Source organism: Trichoderma virens (genome assembly GCF_000170995.1).
Source record: "Trichoderma virens Gv29-8 chromosome Unknown TRIVIscaffold_2, whole genome shotgun sequence".
In the NCBI taxonomy this organism is placed as follows: Eukaryota; Fungi; Ascomycota; class Sordariomycetes; order Hypocreales; family Hypocreaceae; genus Trichoderma; species Trichoderma virens.
The window spans coordinates 1,504,457-1,519,240 of NW_014013747.1; the positions used below are offsets into that span (position 1 = coordinate 1,504,457).

The following is a 14,784-nucleotide window of genomic DNA, read 5'->3' on the forward strand; positions in this document are numbered from 1 at the left end:
TTGTATATGATGAGTGAACCCTTCAATAGTACAGACCTATCCAACAAGAGGAAGTCTATTCTGGTTTGATGTGCGGTCTGAAGAAGCTCATCTACTGTCCAATGCTTTAGGAGCTCAGAACTCTATAGATGGTCAACAGCTCCCTCCAATCCCGAATCAAAACTGAACACAATACCCTACAACTTCAAAATTCTTCAATAGGTTTGAAGTTGAAGTTTTACTTGCAAGAATTTAGAGACAGGTTTATTTGCTTTCATATATTCGAGCGCTTGGTCTTTCATCATTGTCAAAACACACACGCAGATACTCCCCCCCTCAATCCCCTCAATCCTCGTCAAAAAAACACATCCTCATCACCGCTTCATGCTGCCAATAATCTCCCGCTGCGTCTCCCGCTCCCTCGCGCCATCGCTCAGGCTGCCAACGCTCCGCAGGTCGCCCACCACGTCCTTGGCCTTGCCAAAGTAGACGTCCTGCAGCAAGTTGCGCATTTTGAGCTCCATGTCCTCGACCAGGCGGCCGACGTTTGCGATGTGGCTGTCGTCGTTCTCGACGGGCAGGTCCTGCTCCACCTGTCGAGTCATGTTGCCGCTGAGGTCCATGTCGCCTACGGTGCCCTCGACGTTGGTGGACAGCGATAGGATGACGGTGGAGGTGAGCTTGTAGTGGGTTGTTCGGCCGCGCTCAATGGCCTCGAAGACGTGGATCGAGTCCCAGACTCCCTCGGTGTTGGTTCCGGGGGTGGCAGCTAGAGCAAAAGAGTGTTATGTTAGCACCGTATGCATGAGACGGACCGGATGGATGTTGGCAAAACAGGGAGCAGCCCAACGCACATTTCTTGACCAACACGACGCCGGCGAATCCGTCGTCCAGGTTCCACAGGTACACGCTGCTCACGCCGCCCTCGTAGTACAGCTCCCTGTAAATGTCAAAGGCCTCGTTGGCCTTGATCTCCATCTTGCGCACCCTCTCGTTGGGAATGGCGCCCTCTCCAGCCCCCTCGCTGCCTCCGGGGCCGACACCGCCCACGCCGCCCTCGTCCAGTGGAGGATCAAACTGGTTGCTCCATGGCGAGCGGTAGCTGTCGCCGTCACGGTTGTAGTCGCAGAGGAGGTAGTCTCGGCCGGTTTGTCTACAACGCTTGACGGTGAGGGGCTGGTCGACGGACGAGAGGAGGTCTTCGGTCAGGTCAGGGGCCAGGGAGATGATTGCGTTGAGATGCTCGCTCGTGTGTTTCGGATTCAGGCGGCGGAGGAGGTCGCTGCAGAACAAATCAAATGGATCAATGCGTTAGCTTCAGGTCAGAGTTGAGTTTGAGAGTGGGAGGAGACACAAAAGGGCGTCAGGGGGGAGAGCGAGAACAACAGCTGGGTTATTTGGGTGGACTCGCAGCATGGAGGGGGGGAACAAGACAAGAAGAGCTCACAGCGCCGAGTCAAAGGGATCCGTAGCCATTTCAATGCTACTGTGCTGCAGGATATGCAGACTCAAATATCAGTTGGAGGTGGTTATGGAGGGTGATCGCGGCGATTCTCCCAAGGCGAGGTCGGTAAAGGAAGCCCAAGATATTGTCGAGGTCGCGGGGTTTCGCCTTGTCGGGTCGCCAGGGGGTCACGTCACCAGCAACGGGCCTCTAAGAAGCCCGCGGCTAGCGGCAGCTATCAGCTAATTGGGGACGTGGTAGAGGAGCAACCCCACCAGATGAGAGGGAGCTTTGTTTGCTGAGCAGCTGGAGCTCCGTCTGTCTGTGCTGCTCGAGTTACGTATTACAGCTCTGCCCTCTGAATTGAGGATAAGCTGCATCATTCCTCAAGTCCACAACTCCAAGTACTTAAACAGAAAAAGAATAAAATAGAAAATAAAAGAACCCAATTCTTTTGCCTCTGATAGAGAATACACACATATTTATTCGCATATATTCATATTCACACTTTCATCATCATCCTCAGCTTTCTCATCAAACATCCAATTTGTCTGTAATCTACCTATCCTGGGCAAAAGAAACTGCAATAAAAAAGAGAGAGAGCACGATACTAGCAAACGCTCCCAAGACAAAAATCCCTCCCTACCTCACTTCAAGCAGCCAAGGTCGGAAATCCAACAAGATCAAAACACACATCCTGAAATATCAAGCGCCCTTTTCCAGACCCTCTATGTGAGAGAACAGACAAACGGTGTTCCGCCTTGCTATGCCCCTGACCATGTAGCCCCGGCCCGTACCGTAAATCGCCCAAAACGCCCCGCCAAAGCCTTCGTCCTCCCTTCGTCGGTGTCGTGTCACCAAGCATGGTGCCGTTTCCCGCTACCGATTTTCTTTCGTTCTTTTTTTTTTGTTTGGTTATATTCAGTTTTTGTCATCTTCCTCCACTTGCATTATATTGATATAAACACTTGTCCAGGATGCCTCGGAAAGCCGAGGGAAACATCGCTATCGCCTCCTTGCCGGAAAACGGGCATGATGACGTAAAAAATCCAATTCCAGTGTCTGACATCACCACGGAAGGCTATGTCTGCGTGTAGGCGCCTCATCATTTACTCAATGAGAGTGTCACACAGCAGGCAGTACGCCGGTTCTGTCCACTTCTTCTCTCCTCCCTCAACGCCCTCTCTTAAATCTGTTACTTGCCAGACCGTGGGGCCTTCGTTCATCTTGAGCGTAGCCTCGAAGAGACCCTCCCAAGGTTTCTTTGACGACTTCTTGCGCTTTCCTCGCTTTGCCAAGGCCAATTTTGAAGACTTGTCCGAGGGATTTTGCGGTGCCGGTGTTGGAGTTTCTGTGTCCTTGGATGATTCGTCATCCCCCTGCTTCACGAGCACTTGATCTTTTATCTCGTTGTTGGCAACTATTGGCGATTTTCTGTCTTCTCCCTCGACTGAGGGGCTCAACAGGCGATAAGGCAGGTCTCCCTTAGTTCCTTCCTTTGGCTCATCTTTTGGCTCTTCCTTTGTCTCTTCCTTAATGGCTGGCTTTTCCAATTTGTGGGGGATATCTGTCCCCAATCGATCGTACACTCGGGTGAGGACATCGTCGAGCAGGCAGTCGTAATGCATCCACTCCTCGCACGCCTTATTGGAGCAGCCTACCAAGGTTTTGTCGGGATTGGCGGGAGTCCTACACTTGCAGACGAGGGCGACCGACTATTTGCAAACATGTTAATGTTGACCGTACTCAGAACAGAACGGCTGTTTTAGCAATTGCTTACCGATAGCTCCGACGTCCTGCAGTTGAACGCCTGTCTCCAATAAAGAGATTCTTGTATGTCATCGTCGTTCGATTCTATCCACTGCTTGACATTGACGCCCATCACAACACTAACAACATTGATAATATCCACTACCTGGGCGTTAGAGACACAGCAGACACTCATTGATGCTAGGGAGGCTTACTATGATTGGAGGCGACCAGCTCATGCTGTCCATGGTATGGCTGGCGACCAGATATTTGCTTCTTGCCGTCCAGAGTACCCAAAGGCAGCTCCTCGGGCCAGTACATCCAATATACGCGGGCGTATACGTGATGTTCGTCTGAGGCCCGAACCTCCAATATCCGGGCTACCCAGTAATCGGCCTTCTTGGCAACTTTGGTAGCGCCGGCAGGCAGGGAGTTTTGTCGTTCCATGGTCGCCTCGTTCGCCACATAGACAAAGTCTTCAGTGTAGTACTTGACGCCGTTCACTACACGATTTCGCAATTGGTTAGCTGCTCGGGGTCTGGACATCGGCCGGGAGATGCGGGATATGGCACTTACGAACGAAGCTGTTGTAGCGTGTCATGTCGAGCCATTGCTTGCGGGGATCTACGGCGTAGTAGAGCTTCAAGGATTGGCTCGTCTTGAATTTGCCTTCGGGATGGAAAACGGCGTTTTGCGTCTGGACCTTTTTGTTGGTGTCCTCGTCGGATTTGTCATGCTTCCTCTTCTTCGACTTGGGGCCGTCCCTCTCGCTGCGCTCCGGCTCTGAGACAACGGTGACAGTGAAGGGACAGTCAGCACGGTTCTCGTCCGTGACGGCACCATCAGGAGCGGCGGCGCCGTCCGGGGCAGGGCGAGAGCGCTTCCGAGGCTTGGAACTCATCGCGGGCTGTGGGCAGCGCGCCTGCGGTGTCGCGCAAGCTGGGGTATCGCGCGTCGTGGGAATTCGGGCAGCCGGCAATGGGCGCAGCGACTCGGTTGGCGAGCTGCTGTCTCTGACAAAACGACAGATGGGCCTTGGGTGTGTTTCGGTCTATCTCGATGTAAACACAAGCGCCCGCCCCGATAAATAGCACAGGCAGTCTGTAACAGCGGCACAGGCCCTGGTAAATCGGGAGCAAGATAAGGTAGGATTCCTGCTATGCACCGATTTCTAGATGACAGCTCTAGCAAAGGCGCGGGCTGGAGCTCAGCGGGCGTAGCCACCGCAATCCCCGGGGCACACAGACAAGGGGGGAGAGGAGCAAGTCTGAGGACAGGGAATCGCGCAAAAAGCTATGGATAGTTTTTTTTTTTTTTTGGTCCTCAGCTTTTTTTCCCCTTCTAATGCCTTCCAAAGTGGGCTTGATTCGACAGCACCCGTCGGCGAGGATCCAGCTTGCGATCCCTGCAGCGCGCAGATGGGACTGAAGAGAATGGAGAGGGATTAAAGAGAAAAAAGAAATGAAGAAAAACGAAGCGTTGCTTCTGCTTGGGCCGCCGTCCTATCGATCCAACGTGTTCTGCTAGGCAAAAACAGAAGAGGAGAAGAATAGGAATAGGCAAATGGTCACTAAAAGAAAAAGAGTGGAGGGAACAGGCTGATGTACCTGCCCAGGCACCTCGCGCCGACCAGGTACTTGGCCCAGGTTACGTACAGCACGCGAAAAGGCAAATGGACGCGAAACCCCCACTGTAATCCAGCTGCTGCTTATTATTTAGCGCGATGGGTTAGGGAAGCGCCAGCCCTTGAGCACGTTGACGCAGGGAATCGAATTCCCGTTTTTGCAGAAGGCTATTTAGCCGTTTTCCTAGTGCTTCTAGTGGCGTCCTGGATCCTCTTGGTAGTGGCTCTTCCAATTTGCAGAGATGGTGCGTGTTGAGTTGTGGCGACCTGGCTGTTGTTGTGCGCTTCTTCTTTCCAGGTACCACCCCCGTAACGGAATGTCACTGCAAGGGGACTCGGGAAAGATACTATCATGGGTAAGGGTATTCAATATATTGGTATGTGGATTAGCAGGTACATGTAGTTTGGATTACATAAATGCGGTGTGCAAGCACCTATTGTTACTGCCTAGGTAGTTGAGTCTGGGGGAATACGAGTATATAGCATCATCACTGCAGCTACCTACCTTCTAATCCTAGGCAGCAAGTGAACCTCGGATAGAGTAATACCACCGACGGCTTAAGAAATAACAGTTGAACCCGATAATTATGAAGCAACAAAGTATTATTACTAACCGAATACCCAATCCGTTCCGTATTACTTGCTACCTAGCCCTCAACTTCAACTTTCGCAAACAAACGAAATAGTGGCCAAGTAGCCTCCGAATCAAACTCTACCGTGTTTCCAAGGGAAGAGTCCAGAGTTTACTAATCAACCAAAACGCCTACGCTATGCATACCTACTTGTAATAGGCTATTTCCAAGTCCTGTCCAGTCAGGAAGAGACAACAACCAAGAGAAAAGTACCTCGACCATGATAACCAGTTGCAGCCAAGATCAGACAACATCTCACCGTCGATGAGTTGCGGTGCCATTGCCCTCGGTGGCTTCATAGTCTGCCAGCATTCCGCGAGCTGATTCCTCGTCTTCGTCCTCTTCCGAATGGCCCTCGGGCTCAAAGCCTTCGATGGTCTCGGCAAGCCTCTCGCCTTCCCTCTTGCCACGCTCAACGTCGATGAACCAGATGAGGGGAGCGGGGAAACCAACAAGGGCGCCGAGGAACCAAAACGCAGGCCTAATGCTCCCGGTCTTGTCGATAATGGCTCCAACAATAGCAGGGCCAAAAACGCTGGACCCTTTGTCGGTGATGGCATACAGCGCGTAAAAGGCGGCTTCGGATCCGGGTGGGATCAGCTCGCCAAAAAGCGAGCGGCAGTAGCTGCTCAGCCCTCCCATGACGAGGCCATACACGGCCGCTAGGGGGTACATCTCCCAAGGTTGTTGCAGTCCCATGACACCCCAGCGCTTAATGAACGGGAGGTAACCCATCAAGCCATAAATCGGGATGAGCTCAAACAGCGCAATACAGACGAGAATCGTCTGATGGGGTTTCAGGTTGAACGTCCTAGATACCCAGGACCAGCCAAAAGCGCCAAATATTCCAGCCATTGTGGCGATGACGTTAATCATGCCCAAGGCCCACGGCTTCATGTGAAGCTGGGTTTTGGCGAATAAGACGGCAGTAGAGGATGTCGTGGCAATTGCATCCGAAAGAAGGAACCAACTGCCCAGGAAGAGAACGATATCGAGCAGCCGTCTCGCTAGCTGGATTGTGCGAAATAGAGATTTCCATGCAAATTTCAAGTATACCCACCATGAAGCACCTTCTTTGCGTCCATCAATGGTCAGAGCCGGTCCCGGTCGGGGTCTAAGCCACATCGCAGCAGGGATGGTGAAAACAGACCACCAAGCCCCAATGATAAACAGCACAACCCGCTGTGACCAAGTAGTATTTTTCATGGCTATGAGGATGCCAATAGAGGCACACTGCACAAACAAGGCAGCACTGTAGCCAATGCCGATGCCCAAAGAAGATATACGCGTAGACAGCTGAAGCTCCTTGGAAGTGATTTCTTCGTGGGTTGCCACCCGCTTCAGTCCATACCTTTGGCGCTGATCATCATGAGGAAGTAAGCCTGAAGTGGAATTGACCATGGACCCCTCCAGGTCGTCCGTTGAATCGCCCACCTGAGGGCCATCTGGAGGAGAGTCGGCCAAGTCAGGGGCTTCTGATACATACGCCTCCGTTACTTCCGGGTGATTTCGTACCAGAAGGGGGAGGAAAGAGTTGAGCAATACAAATGACGCGCCAAAAGATGTGTTGGAGATAATGGTTAAAAAGGCACCGATGAGGTAGTTGGTCTTGCTGATGAAGATGAAGCACATAACGGAGAACCCTCCAATCCAGGCAAACGTGAGGAGAAGTCGCTTTCTGTAATTGCCATGATCCGCAGCACAACTAATGCTGACGACAAGAAGCGCCTGTAGTAAAACACTGGCGGAAAAAGTATACATGGCAAAGCTTGCCGTGTTGATCGGGATGCCCAATACGTATACGACACACTGGCCGTCATCCTCGGATTTGCTGTCGCTGGAACCGCAAGGCTTGTCTGGGTTGGAGAGGAGGACGCCATTTTCTCGAGCAAGCGTCTCTAGGAGAATTGGGATGAACGAAGCTGTTGTGGACGATTAGCAAGCAAATCCTTTGATGGAGACCCAGAGCTGACAGCGGCCCAACATTACGAGGACGCGGAGAGGTGAAGGCGACGTTGTGTTATCAAAGACATCGATGTAGGTGATAGAATCCATTTCCTATAATGCAAAACAAACGCAAAGTAGAATATGCCACGCAAGACTCACCAATTCCGCAAATAACATATGTCTCGGCCGCGAAGCCATACATGTACCATCCCCAAAGCTCTTTCTTGCTGGTCGGTCTGACATCGTGCCCGACGTATGCCGGCACGCCCGGCCGCTCGTCGCTGTCGAAGCTGTCGCGCAGACTCATGTCGTCGTCGCCGTCGGAGCGCTCGTCGTCGGCTTCAAAGGACGATGTCGCGTAGGATCTCTTGGACAGGATGGACAGTCCCGACCAGAAGCGCCGTCCTTGGAGCTCTGGGCGATGCGGCGTCATGGCCGCTAATCAGAGGCAGTGGTCTGACCAGTGACAGACCCACGTGATTGACCCAGTCGGAAGCGGTGCCTTGGCTTGCTAATGCACCCCGCGCTTTGCAGCAATTCACAGTGGACACAAGCAATTGACAACTGTCAAGGCGTGAGATTCGTCGCGCAAAGGGGGCTGACTGCTGGTGGTAATCGTTTCGTATCAGCTGCTTCCGGCTTGGTCTGGGCCATTTGAATCCAGGCAGCTCCGCCTATTATTGACTGCTGATGGTGGGAGGATGCTGGCAATGCTGAGACGCTCGCAGGCTGAATGGGATGCCTGGCTCGACTAAGCCTTCAAGCAGTCAAGTCGAATCTTAGCCCACCGAAGGATCTCAGGCACCTTGTCTTTTTGCCGACGGGCGACATGCAACTCTTTATGTGCCCGACGCACGATGGAACAGTTCGATCACATCCCCCTCTTCTCTGCATATCGCGCGTCCGGTGAGGCCTTCCCTTCGCTTATTCGCTCCAGCGTGGCCCCAAAGCGTCGACCTGAGCAAATCTACACTTCTAAATATGGACGTGGTTAGCATCTTTTGAGCACGGCTAAGCTTTAGCATTGATCTGGGTGGAGAGCTCTCGCGTCAGAGACCCAGTTTAGCTGATGCTATTCTCTAGCTAGCGGAGTGACGCGCTGTTTTTTTCTTCTTTACAGGTCAGCTGAGGTCAAACATGTCCTGTCGCAAGTGTGAAAACAGGTGTTGAAGATTGCTTTGGAACGCAAGACGATTATTCCCGAGATTGGCGCTCATGACACCCAAAGCCTGTTGCTTGACGACGGCCCAAGTGGGGATCCATGTGAAGCGACGAGGATCTGGCAAAGATTTGCAGTGACGATACTACCTATCTCTAAATTGTGGCGTGATGACAACTGTAGATGCTGCCAGCATCCACTTTGTGATTGTGAGGAATCACCAACTTTGTGCAGCTTGTATTCTAATCTCTGCAAAAGAAGGGCGCTGAAAGTATACCTAGTGGAGGGATAAAGAGAGCTAAGAAGAGAAAGAGATGCATATGCTTATTACAGCCTCGACCAATTCATCCTTCGTTTGCCTAATTCGACTCTGACAGGCCTACTTCGTATGTGCTAGGACGCATGGCGCAACTGGTTGAAAAGTTTATTCTGCTTATTATCTTGCATGTCATTCTCTACCTATAGTGACTGACAGCATCGTAACAGCGATCTGCCATCTAAAGCAAACAAAACTCAAAATTGAAGTGGGATATCATATGTGTTGTCCAACAAAGGTGACCAGACCATAACCAAAACTTCATCAGCACCCGGATGGTCAAATGCTTTTCTCCCGCACTACGATAGCTTCGGAGACTCAGTGCTTGAACGCGCCAAACAGCTTTGTCTTGAGCTTATCCGCCAGGCCAACCGGTGCCACGGGGCGAGGCTTCGCTTCGGCCTTCTCATCGGCGTGATGCTCATTGCCTGCGCCGCCACGGCCCGTGTGATATCCTTGGACGTCCTGGCTTGCTCTCACAGCGGCCTCTGGGACGAAATCCGTGTCTTTGCGCTGGGTTGACGTGGTTCCGATGTCGGTGATGTTGCCGGCGCCTGTGGCCCGAGTCTTAGATGAGGCTGCTAGGTGAAAAAACATTGGCATTGAAACGACGCACCTCCTCGGCCGGCACTGAATGCGCCATCGCCATGACTGCCCACGGCTCCGGATCGCACAACCTCGCCGTCGACATACTTGGTGTCATCAGCTTCGATATTTCCCGCTCCACCGCGGCCGTGGGATACCTCGGTTGTCATGAGAGCAAACAGGTCGTTGTGTCCAGTGAATAAATGCTCGATTTGAGTTCGAATTGGGGGATCACGGTGAGATACTTATGACGCTTTCAGCTGCGCAGCTTCACATACGGCAGAGAAAAGCTCCTTGTCTATTACAATCTACAGCCCTGGGGGTTTAGCGGCCCTGTCAATCTTTTATATCATGGCGCGACACACAATGGCAACATGTGCCATGAGATAATCTGCGCGATAAGCCGGAAAAGGGCGAGCAAACGAAGGCGCCAGATGCGCCACATGGCTGCTCATGGCGGAAAGTCAGTCGACGGATGAATGGCACTAACGACGGAATAGCATGTGGGAGAACAGCCGTTATCAGCTCTCTTCAGCCGCGGCCATGCCAGGCCATCGAGAGATAACATTCGCAAATCTTTATCGCTGAAGCTGTTCGCGCCAAGCAATCGCGGGGAGCCAGTGAGAGGCTGCGGGGGCAAAGTGCATTTTACGTACCTGAATTTGGTGACATTCAGCGCCAGGGTTCCTTATCAATGACCCGAGCAACTGATTAGCAGCCCTTCCAATGCAATAGTCTCAATATTGCCATGCACCTGTGCAGGTATAGACTACCTATGAACACAGCGGTGTGCTTTTCTATCAATGGTATGGAAACGTCATAAATCTACTGTACTCCGTACGTTGGCTGAAATGGATGGCCGGGTAGCATTAAGCTTATACCAGAGCGCAAGTTTCTCTAACACACACATGCAGCAAACACAACAACGGCCTTTGCCATTCAAACGCTGCGTTGTCGCTTTTATTTAACTTTTTTTACACGACTGTCAATCTTCCAGTTATACATTGCCAGCCCGACCAATCTGAATAATCTCGCCCGTCAGTTGCTCATCACTTCGCAAAACCGGCCAAGAAGCTCCGTCAGCCTTGACAAGAGTCAACTCCATTTTCGTGCCGAGAATCTTGAAAGCCGATTTTTCTGTATCAATTTCCCCAAACAACGGCAGAGTCGCCGTGTATCTCTTCGGTGTTGGGTCGCTGGTCGTAAGATCCAGGTCAATCTCCTTTGCCTTGAAGACGACCTTGGCTATCTCCTTGTTGATCTTCTTCAGGAAGAGTGACGCAATGACCTGCGTGGGGGTCTGGTAGAAGTCGTGTCTGTGAACCAGTTAGGTTAGAGGATGGATGCTCTCGTAAACCGAACCCTAAGATGAATCAGAATACTCACCGGACTGTGGTTAGGATCTCTTCGTTGCCTGCTTCGGCCTTGTCCTTCTTTCCACTGCCAATAAAGAGATGCTTATCCTTGGTCTTGCAGCCTACAATCTTCATGAATTCGTCAAACTCCAGCACCCTCCTCTTGCAGCACGAATAACCCTTGCTACCCTCGTGGAAAATGGGGACACCGGGATGGTGCACGCACTGCTCATCCTCCCTTGAAGCTCCCTTGCTATATTTAGCGCCGCATGCCTTTCGGCGACAATCGGCTCCGTCAGGAATGTCCAAGCTCGGATCGTCGTCTTCAGAATCCGGGGGCGGCAGAGGCGGAGTAGGAATGTGCTGTGCTGGTTGAATCGGCAATCGTATCGGAGCAGATACGCTAGCCTCAGAGATCTTCTGTGCCAAAGCAGCCTCGTCGATCTGAGGTTTCTCTTCCACCGGGGGAGGTCTCTCAGTGGTTGAATGTGTGCCGGTCGTACAAGGAGGGATCTCCATGAATTCGTCGAAAGTCAGCACTCGCGGCTTGCAGCACTTCCATCCTAGAGTCGACACGATGAAATTAGTACACGCACAAGGCAAGGCAGACGCAAAGGCCCCATGATGCGCAGCGTAAAAAGCGTAGACGAAGCAATCGTACCTTTCTGCCCCTCGTGGAAGATGGGTGGACCAGGGTGATAGTGACACTCCTCCTCTGCGTCAGTGAACTGTTTGCCGCAGCCCTGACGGACACACTTTTGCGCCATGATGGAGGAAGCTGTAGAGACGACTGTTATAAAGAGCGTATATCGTGTAGCTTCAAGAATGATTGAAAAAGCGATTGGAAGCTATGGAGTGGGTATCTGATGGGATCTTCTAGAAATGTAAAGATGACGGAGCTGAGCTCTCTCACCGCTTTCCTATTCCAATGCGGGGTTGGCGGAGATCACAGTGACCGAATCGGGTATGCAGTTGAGCTGCAGATTGATGAGGATAGGTTAGGTAGCATCGCCCAAACAATCAATGCTTTTTTTTTTCTCTCAATAAGTACTGAGCATAAAAATTTAAATAAAAGAGAGAGAATATGAAACAACTCAGTCCGCTTCATTCAATAGCTGGCACATTAACACTGAACTCCATACCATTGAATTACCTTTATTAAGCCAATACGAGAGCTTACTTTGTAAGCTTGTGAAACAGCTCCAAGAAATGGCCGAGGTTTGGCCTCGTCATCCTATATGATTTTGCCCATCGACAACAAGCATTTAATCATTATCCACATATATATAGAAGCTTTTAAAATGAAGCCAAGACATAAGAAACCCTCCCTAGGCATCTGCACAAAGCAAACGAATATGGTATTGTCGCATTTAGTTGTCGAGTTTCTAGTTTCAGTAATGCCTGGATCACATCTAATACATCATCAATTATCATTAGGAAAACTGTTATGAGATATATTTCCTCGCGAATTTCTACTAATGGTCTCAGGGATTGATGCTGGGACTCAAGGTGAGCATAAAACAGTCAAAGTCACAAGAGCTGACTACATACGGTAATGTCAAAGGCAGACGACAAAAGATAAACAGGACAGAATTGGCGTAAAGTGTCATGGTTAGCTTGGTGTAGCAAGTTTTCAATATGTGTATTTCCATGTAATATGCAATCTATTATATACACTCTTCAACTATCATGCAATTTCTTTGCCAGACTTCCCACCATGCTCCTTCTCCATCTACTATATATACATATGCATATACAGACTTGATATTCTATCAAGGTTATATATGTACCATATACGAAATACTATCAACGGGCAAGGCAGAGCTTCACCAGGGGCTGGTCAGTCCAGGCACCGCTTGAAGCTTGAACTGGTGTCTCCGCCAATGGGTAACCGGGATCGAATGAGCCCGCAGCCCATCCAACATACCCCATGTAAACATCGGAGTTCTGGTTGATGTATTGGATCTGCTGGCACATGTACTGCTCACAAGATGCAGTATTGCCACCGCCAGTCTCAGTCAGAATAGCTTGACGTTTGTTTGTACGAAGCCAGGTAGCCAACGGCGCAAATGCACTATCAACATTGTCCGTAACACAGATTGAGTTGGTACCAGAGTTATCCGAATCCAGGTACTTGTGCACATCGAAAATCAAGTTGGTCTTTGAGCCGTCCGGGTTGGTAATGGCACTTAATGCCGCTGCACCACCATCGGAAATGATCTGTCCGGCAGACTGATAGTCAGTACCCGGTAGTGAGATATACTGTGAGGTAGCACCCGCGTTACGAATGGCAGTAACAACAGCCTGTACAGTGCCGGCCCAGGTGGTGATGTTAAGGTCGTGAGGCTCATTCATGGTGCCAAACCATATTCTCGGCTCTGAGGCATACTTAGTCGCCAGTTGTGACCAGAGACTAACAAATTGAGCATTTGTAGGACCTCCCTGGCCAATGATTTTGCCATTCCAGCGAGCATAGTTGTGGATGTCGATGATGCAGTATGCACCCGTGGCCAAGCATCCTTGAACGAGCTGATCATAATAGCCCAAATTGGTGGCGTCCAGAGTGCCGCCAAGGTTGGCATTCACTAAATACTGCCAACTGACGGGCAAGCGGAAAATATTGAAATTGTCATCCTTCACAAAGTGTTGCATCTGCCCAACGCCATCTGGATAGTTATTCGCGCCATCATAGTTCTTCAGTGGCGGATAGGCGCCGGACACGTTGCAAGTTCCATCAGTTGAGCAACTAAAGTCGAATCCAGCAATATTAATACCAGCAAACCGTACCCCCGAGGTGGGTGGTGGAAGTGAGGTTGCTGAGGTTTTCGTTGATGCTGTTGTTGTAGCCGTTGTTGATGCAAGAGTGGTGCGAGTACTCGTGATGATGCCGGTAGCAGGGATACATTGGGCATAATATGAATTCAGCGTCGAACAGCTCGTCCCAGAAGTACAACTCGTAGGACCACTGTAGCCTATTCCTCCGCATTGTCCCCAGGTAGTCTGTTGTTGCGCTATAACACCAGTTGCTCCAAGATATAGAGAGGCTGCAAGCAGCCGTCTGGCCTTGTTGTTGGTCATGGTGATTTTGGGGTAATAAATAATATTGGTAGAGTTACAGAGTTTTGGTGTTCCTTATGACATTAGGCAATGGAGAAGAACATATATTCAACCAAGGTCAAGGAATATCTTTATGGCATTATCGTGACTGGAAAAAACATCGGATTGCAAGACTGCTTTATATAAGCTTGTTTAGGCTATTAATTTCTAAAGGTGCCATAGAATGGCCTTGAATACTTGAAATGACTGAACAGCCGCGCGAATCTGTAGCGCTAGGGATGGATCAAAACAGTTTTGGATTGAATAGATTCTAACAAAGTGTCCATAGCACCTCAGTTCAACATTCGGCGCTTCTACAATGGCGGCTGGGTTGTATTATGGCTGAATTCAATCCATTCAGCCATTGAGCCTCGGACGAGAGGGCCGCCCCGTGTCACATCGGCCCCTAGCACGTAATATGCCGAAATTAAATAGTCTTCCTGGGGGAGTTCTGAGTTGAGGTTTTTTACCAAACGAGAAATGCCAGAAAAGAAACGCACTTCGGAGTAATATATGAACCCTGCCGCTATTGACGGTCGGCAAAATTGTAGAAGTAATAACCTGTAACCCTACACGGCCTTTGGAATCCGAATGAGAATTAGCCAATTAGAAAAACTGTTAATTCTCAATTCAGCCAAATGAGATATCACTGGCTAAAGCTCTTTTGTCAATCTTCTCCTGCTTAGAGAGGCTAGAGCTGTAAAGGCCAGCCAGTGCGCTCGTCCCTAGGAAGAAGACAAGGATTGTTATAGCCACTAGTGGGGGACATAAGAGCCGTGTGTTGCGACGAGGCCATATAAGAGTCACAACAATCTGGTCAGCTTATAGTTTCAAAGTTTTGCTATCAGATATCTATATAAAATGCCTGTAAGAACAATCTATAAAACCATGGATAATG

At 50.4% G+C, this 14,784-nt stretch overlaps 6 protein-coding genes across 6 annotated transcripts; all 6 read right to left on the reverse strand.

Moving 5' to 3' along the window:
• Nucleotides 1–238: 238 nt before the first annotated feature.
• TRIVIDRAFT_166999 (uncharacterized protein) lies at nt 239–1,455 on the reverse strand (the record flags this gene model as incomplete). The annotated part of the gene is made up of 4 exons (XM_014105109.1): nt 239–748; nt 834–987; nt 1,021–1,261; nt 1,427–1,455. 4 exons carry the CDS (start codon nt 1,453–1,455, stop codon nt 354–356), a joined length of 819 nt encoding a protein of 272 aa, XP_013960584.1.
• A 1,077-nt stretch (nt 1,456–2,532) lies between these two features.
• On the reverse strand, nt 2,533–4,010 carry TRIVIDRAFT_127286 (uncharacterized protein; the record flags this gene model as incomplete). The annotated part of the gene is made up of 4 exons (XM_014105110.2): nt 2,533–3,138; nt 3,204–3,334; nt 3,388–3,675; nt 3,749–4,010. Coding segments are annotated over 4 exons (1,287 nt in total), but the record flags the coding sequence as incomplete, so codon positions are not given.
• Nucleotides 4,011–5,383: 1,373 nt separating this feature from the next.
• On the reverse strand, nt 5,384–7,808 carry TRIVIDRAFT_73741 (uncharacterized protein; the record flags this gene model as incomplete). Its single annotated transcript, XM_014105111.1, has 2 exons — nt 5,384–7,350; nt 7,535–7,808. The coding sequence occupies 2 exons, from the start codon at nt 7,806–7,808 to the stop codon at nt 5,684–5,686; spliced, it is 1,941 nt and encodes a 646-aa protein (XP_013960586.1).
• Nucleotides 7,809–8,947: 1,139 nt separating this feature from the next.
• Nucleotides 8,948–9,624, reverse strand: TRIVIDRAFT_86410 (uncharacterized protein; the record flags this gene model as incomplete). Its single annotated transcript, XM_014105112.1, has 2 exons — nt 8,948–9,404; nt 9,467–9,624. The coding sequence occupies 2 exons, from the start codon at nt 9,603–9,605 to the stop codon at nt 9,169–9,171; spliced, it is 375 nt and encodes a 124-aa protein (XP_013960587.1).
• Nucleotides 9,625–10,345: 721 nt separating this feature from the next.
• On the reverse strand, nt 10,346–11,618 carry TRIVIDRAFT_86413 (uncharacterized protein; the record flags this gene model as incomplete). Its single annotated transcript, XM_014105113.1, has 3 exons — nt 10,346–10,751; nt 10,822–11,353; nt 11,452–11,618. The coding sequence occupies 3 exons, from the start codon at nt 11,555–11,557 to the stop codon at nt 10,433–10,435; spliced, it is 957 nt and encodes a 318-aa protein (XP_013960588.1).
• Nucleotides 11,619–12,596: 978 nt separating this feature from the next.
• On the reverse strand, nt 12,597–13,868 carry TRIVIDRAFT_35701 (glycoside hydrolase family 5 protein; the record flags this gene model as incomplete). Its single annotated transcript, XM_014105114.1, has 1 exon — nt 12,597–13,868. The coding sequence occupies one exon, from the start codon at nt 13,866–13,868 to the stop codon at nt 12,597–12,599; it is 1,272 nt and encodes a 423-aa protein (XP_013960589.1).
• Between the last annotated feature and the right edge of the window lie 916 nt (nt 13,869–14,784).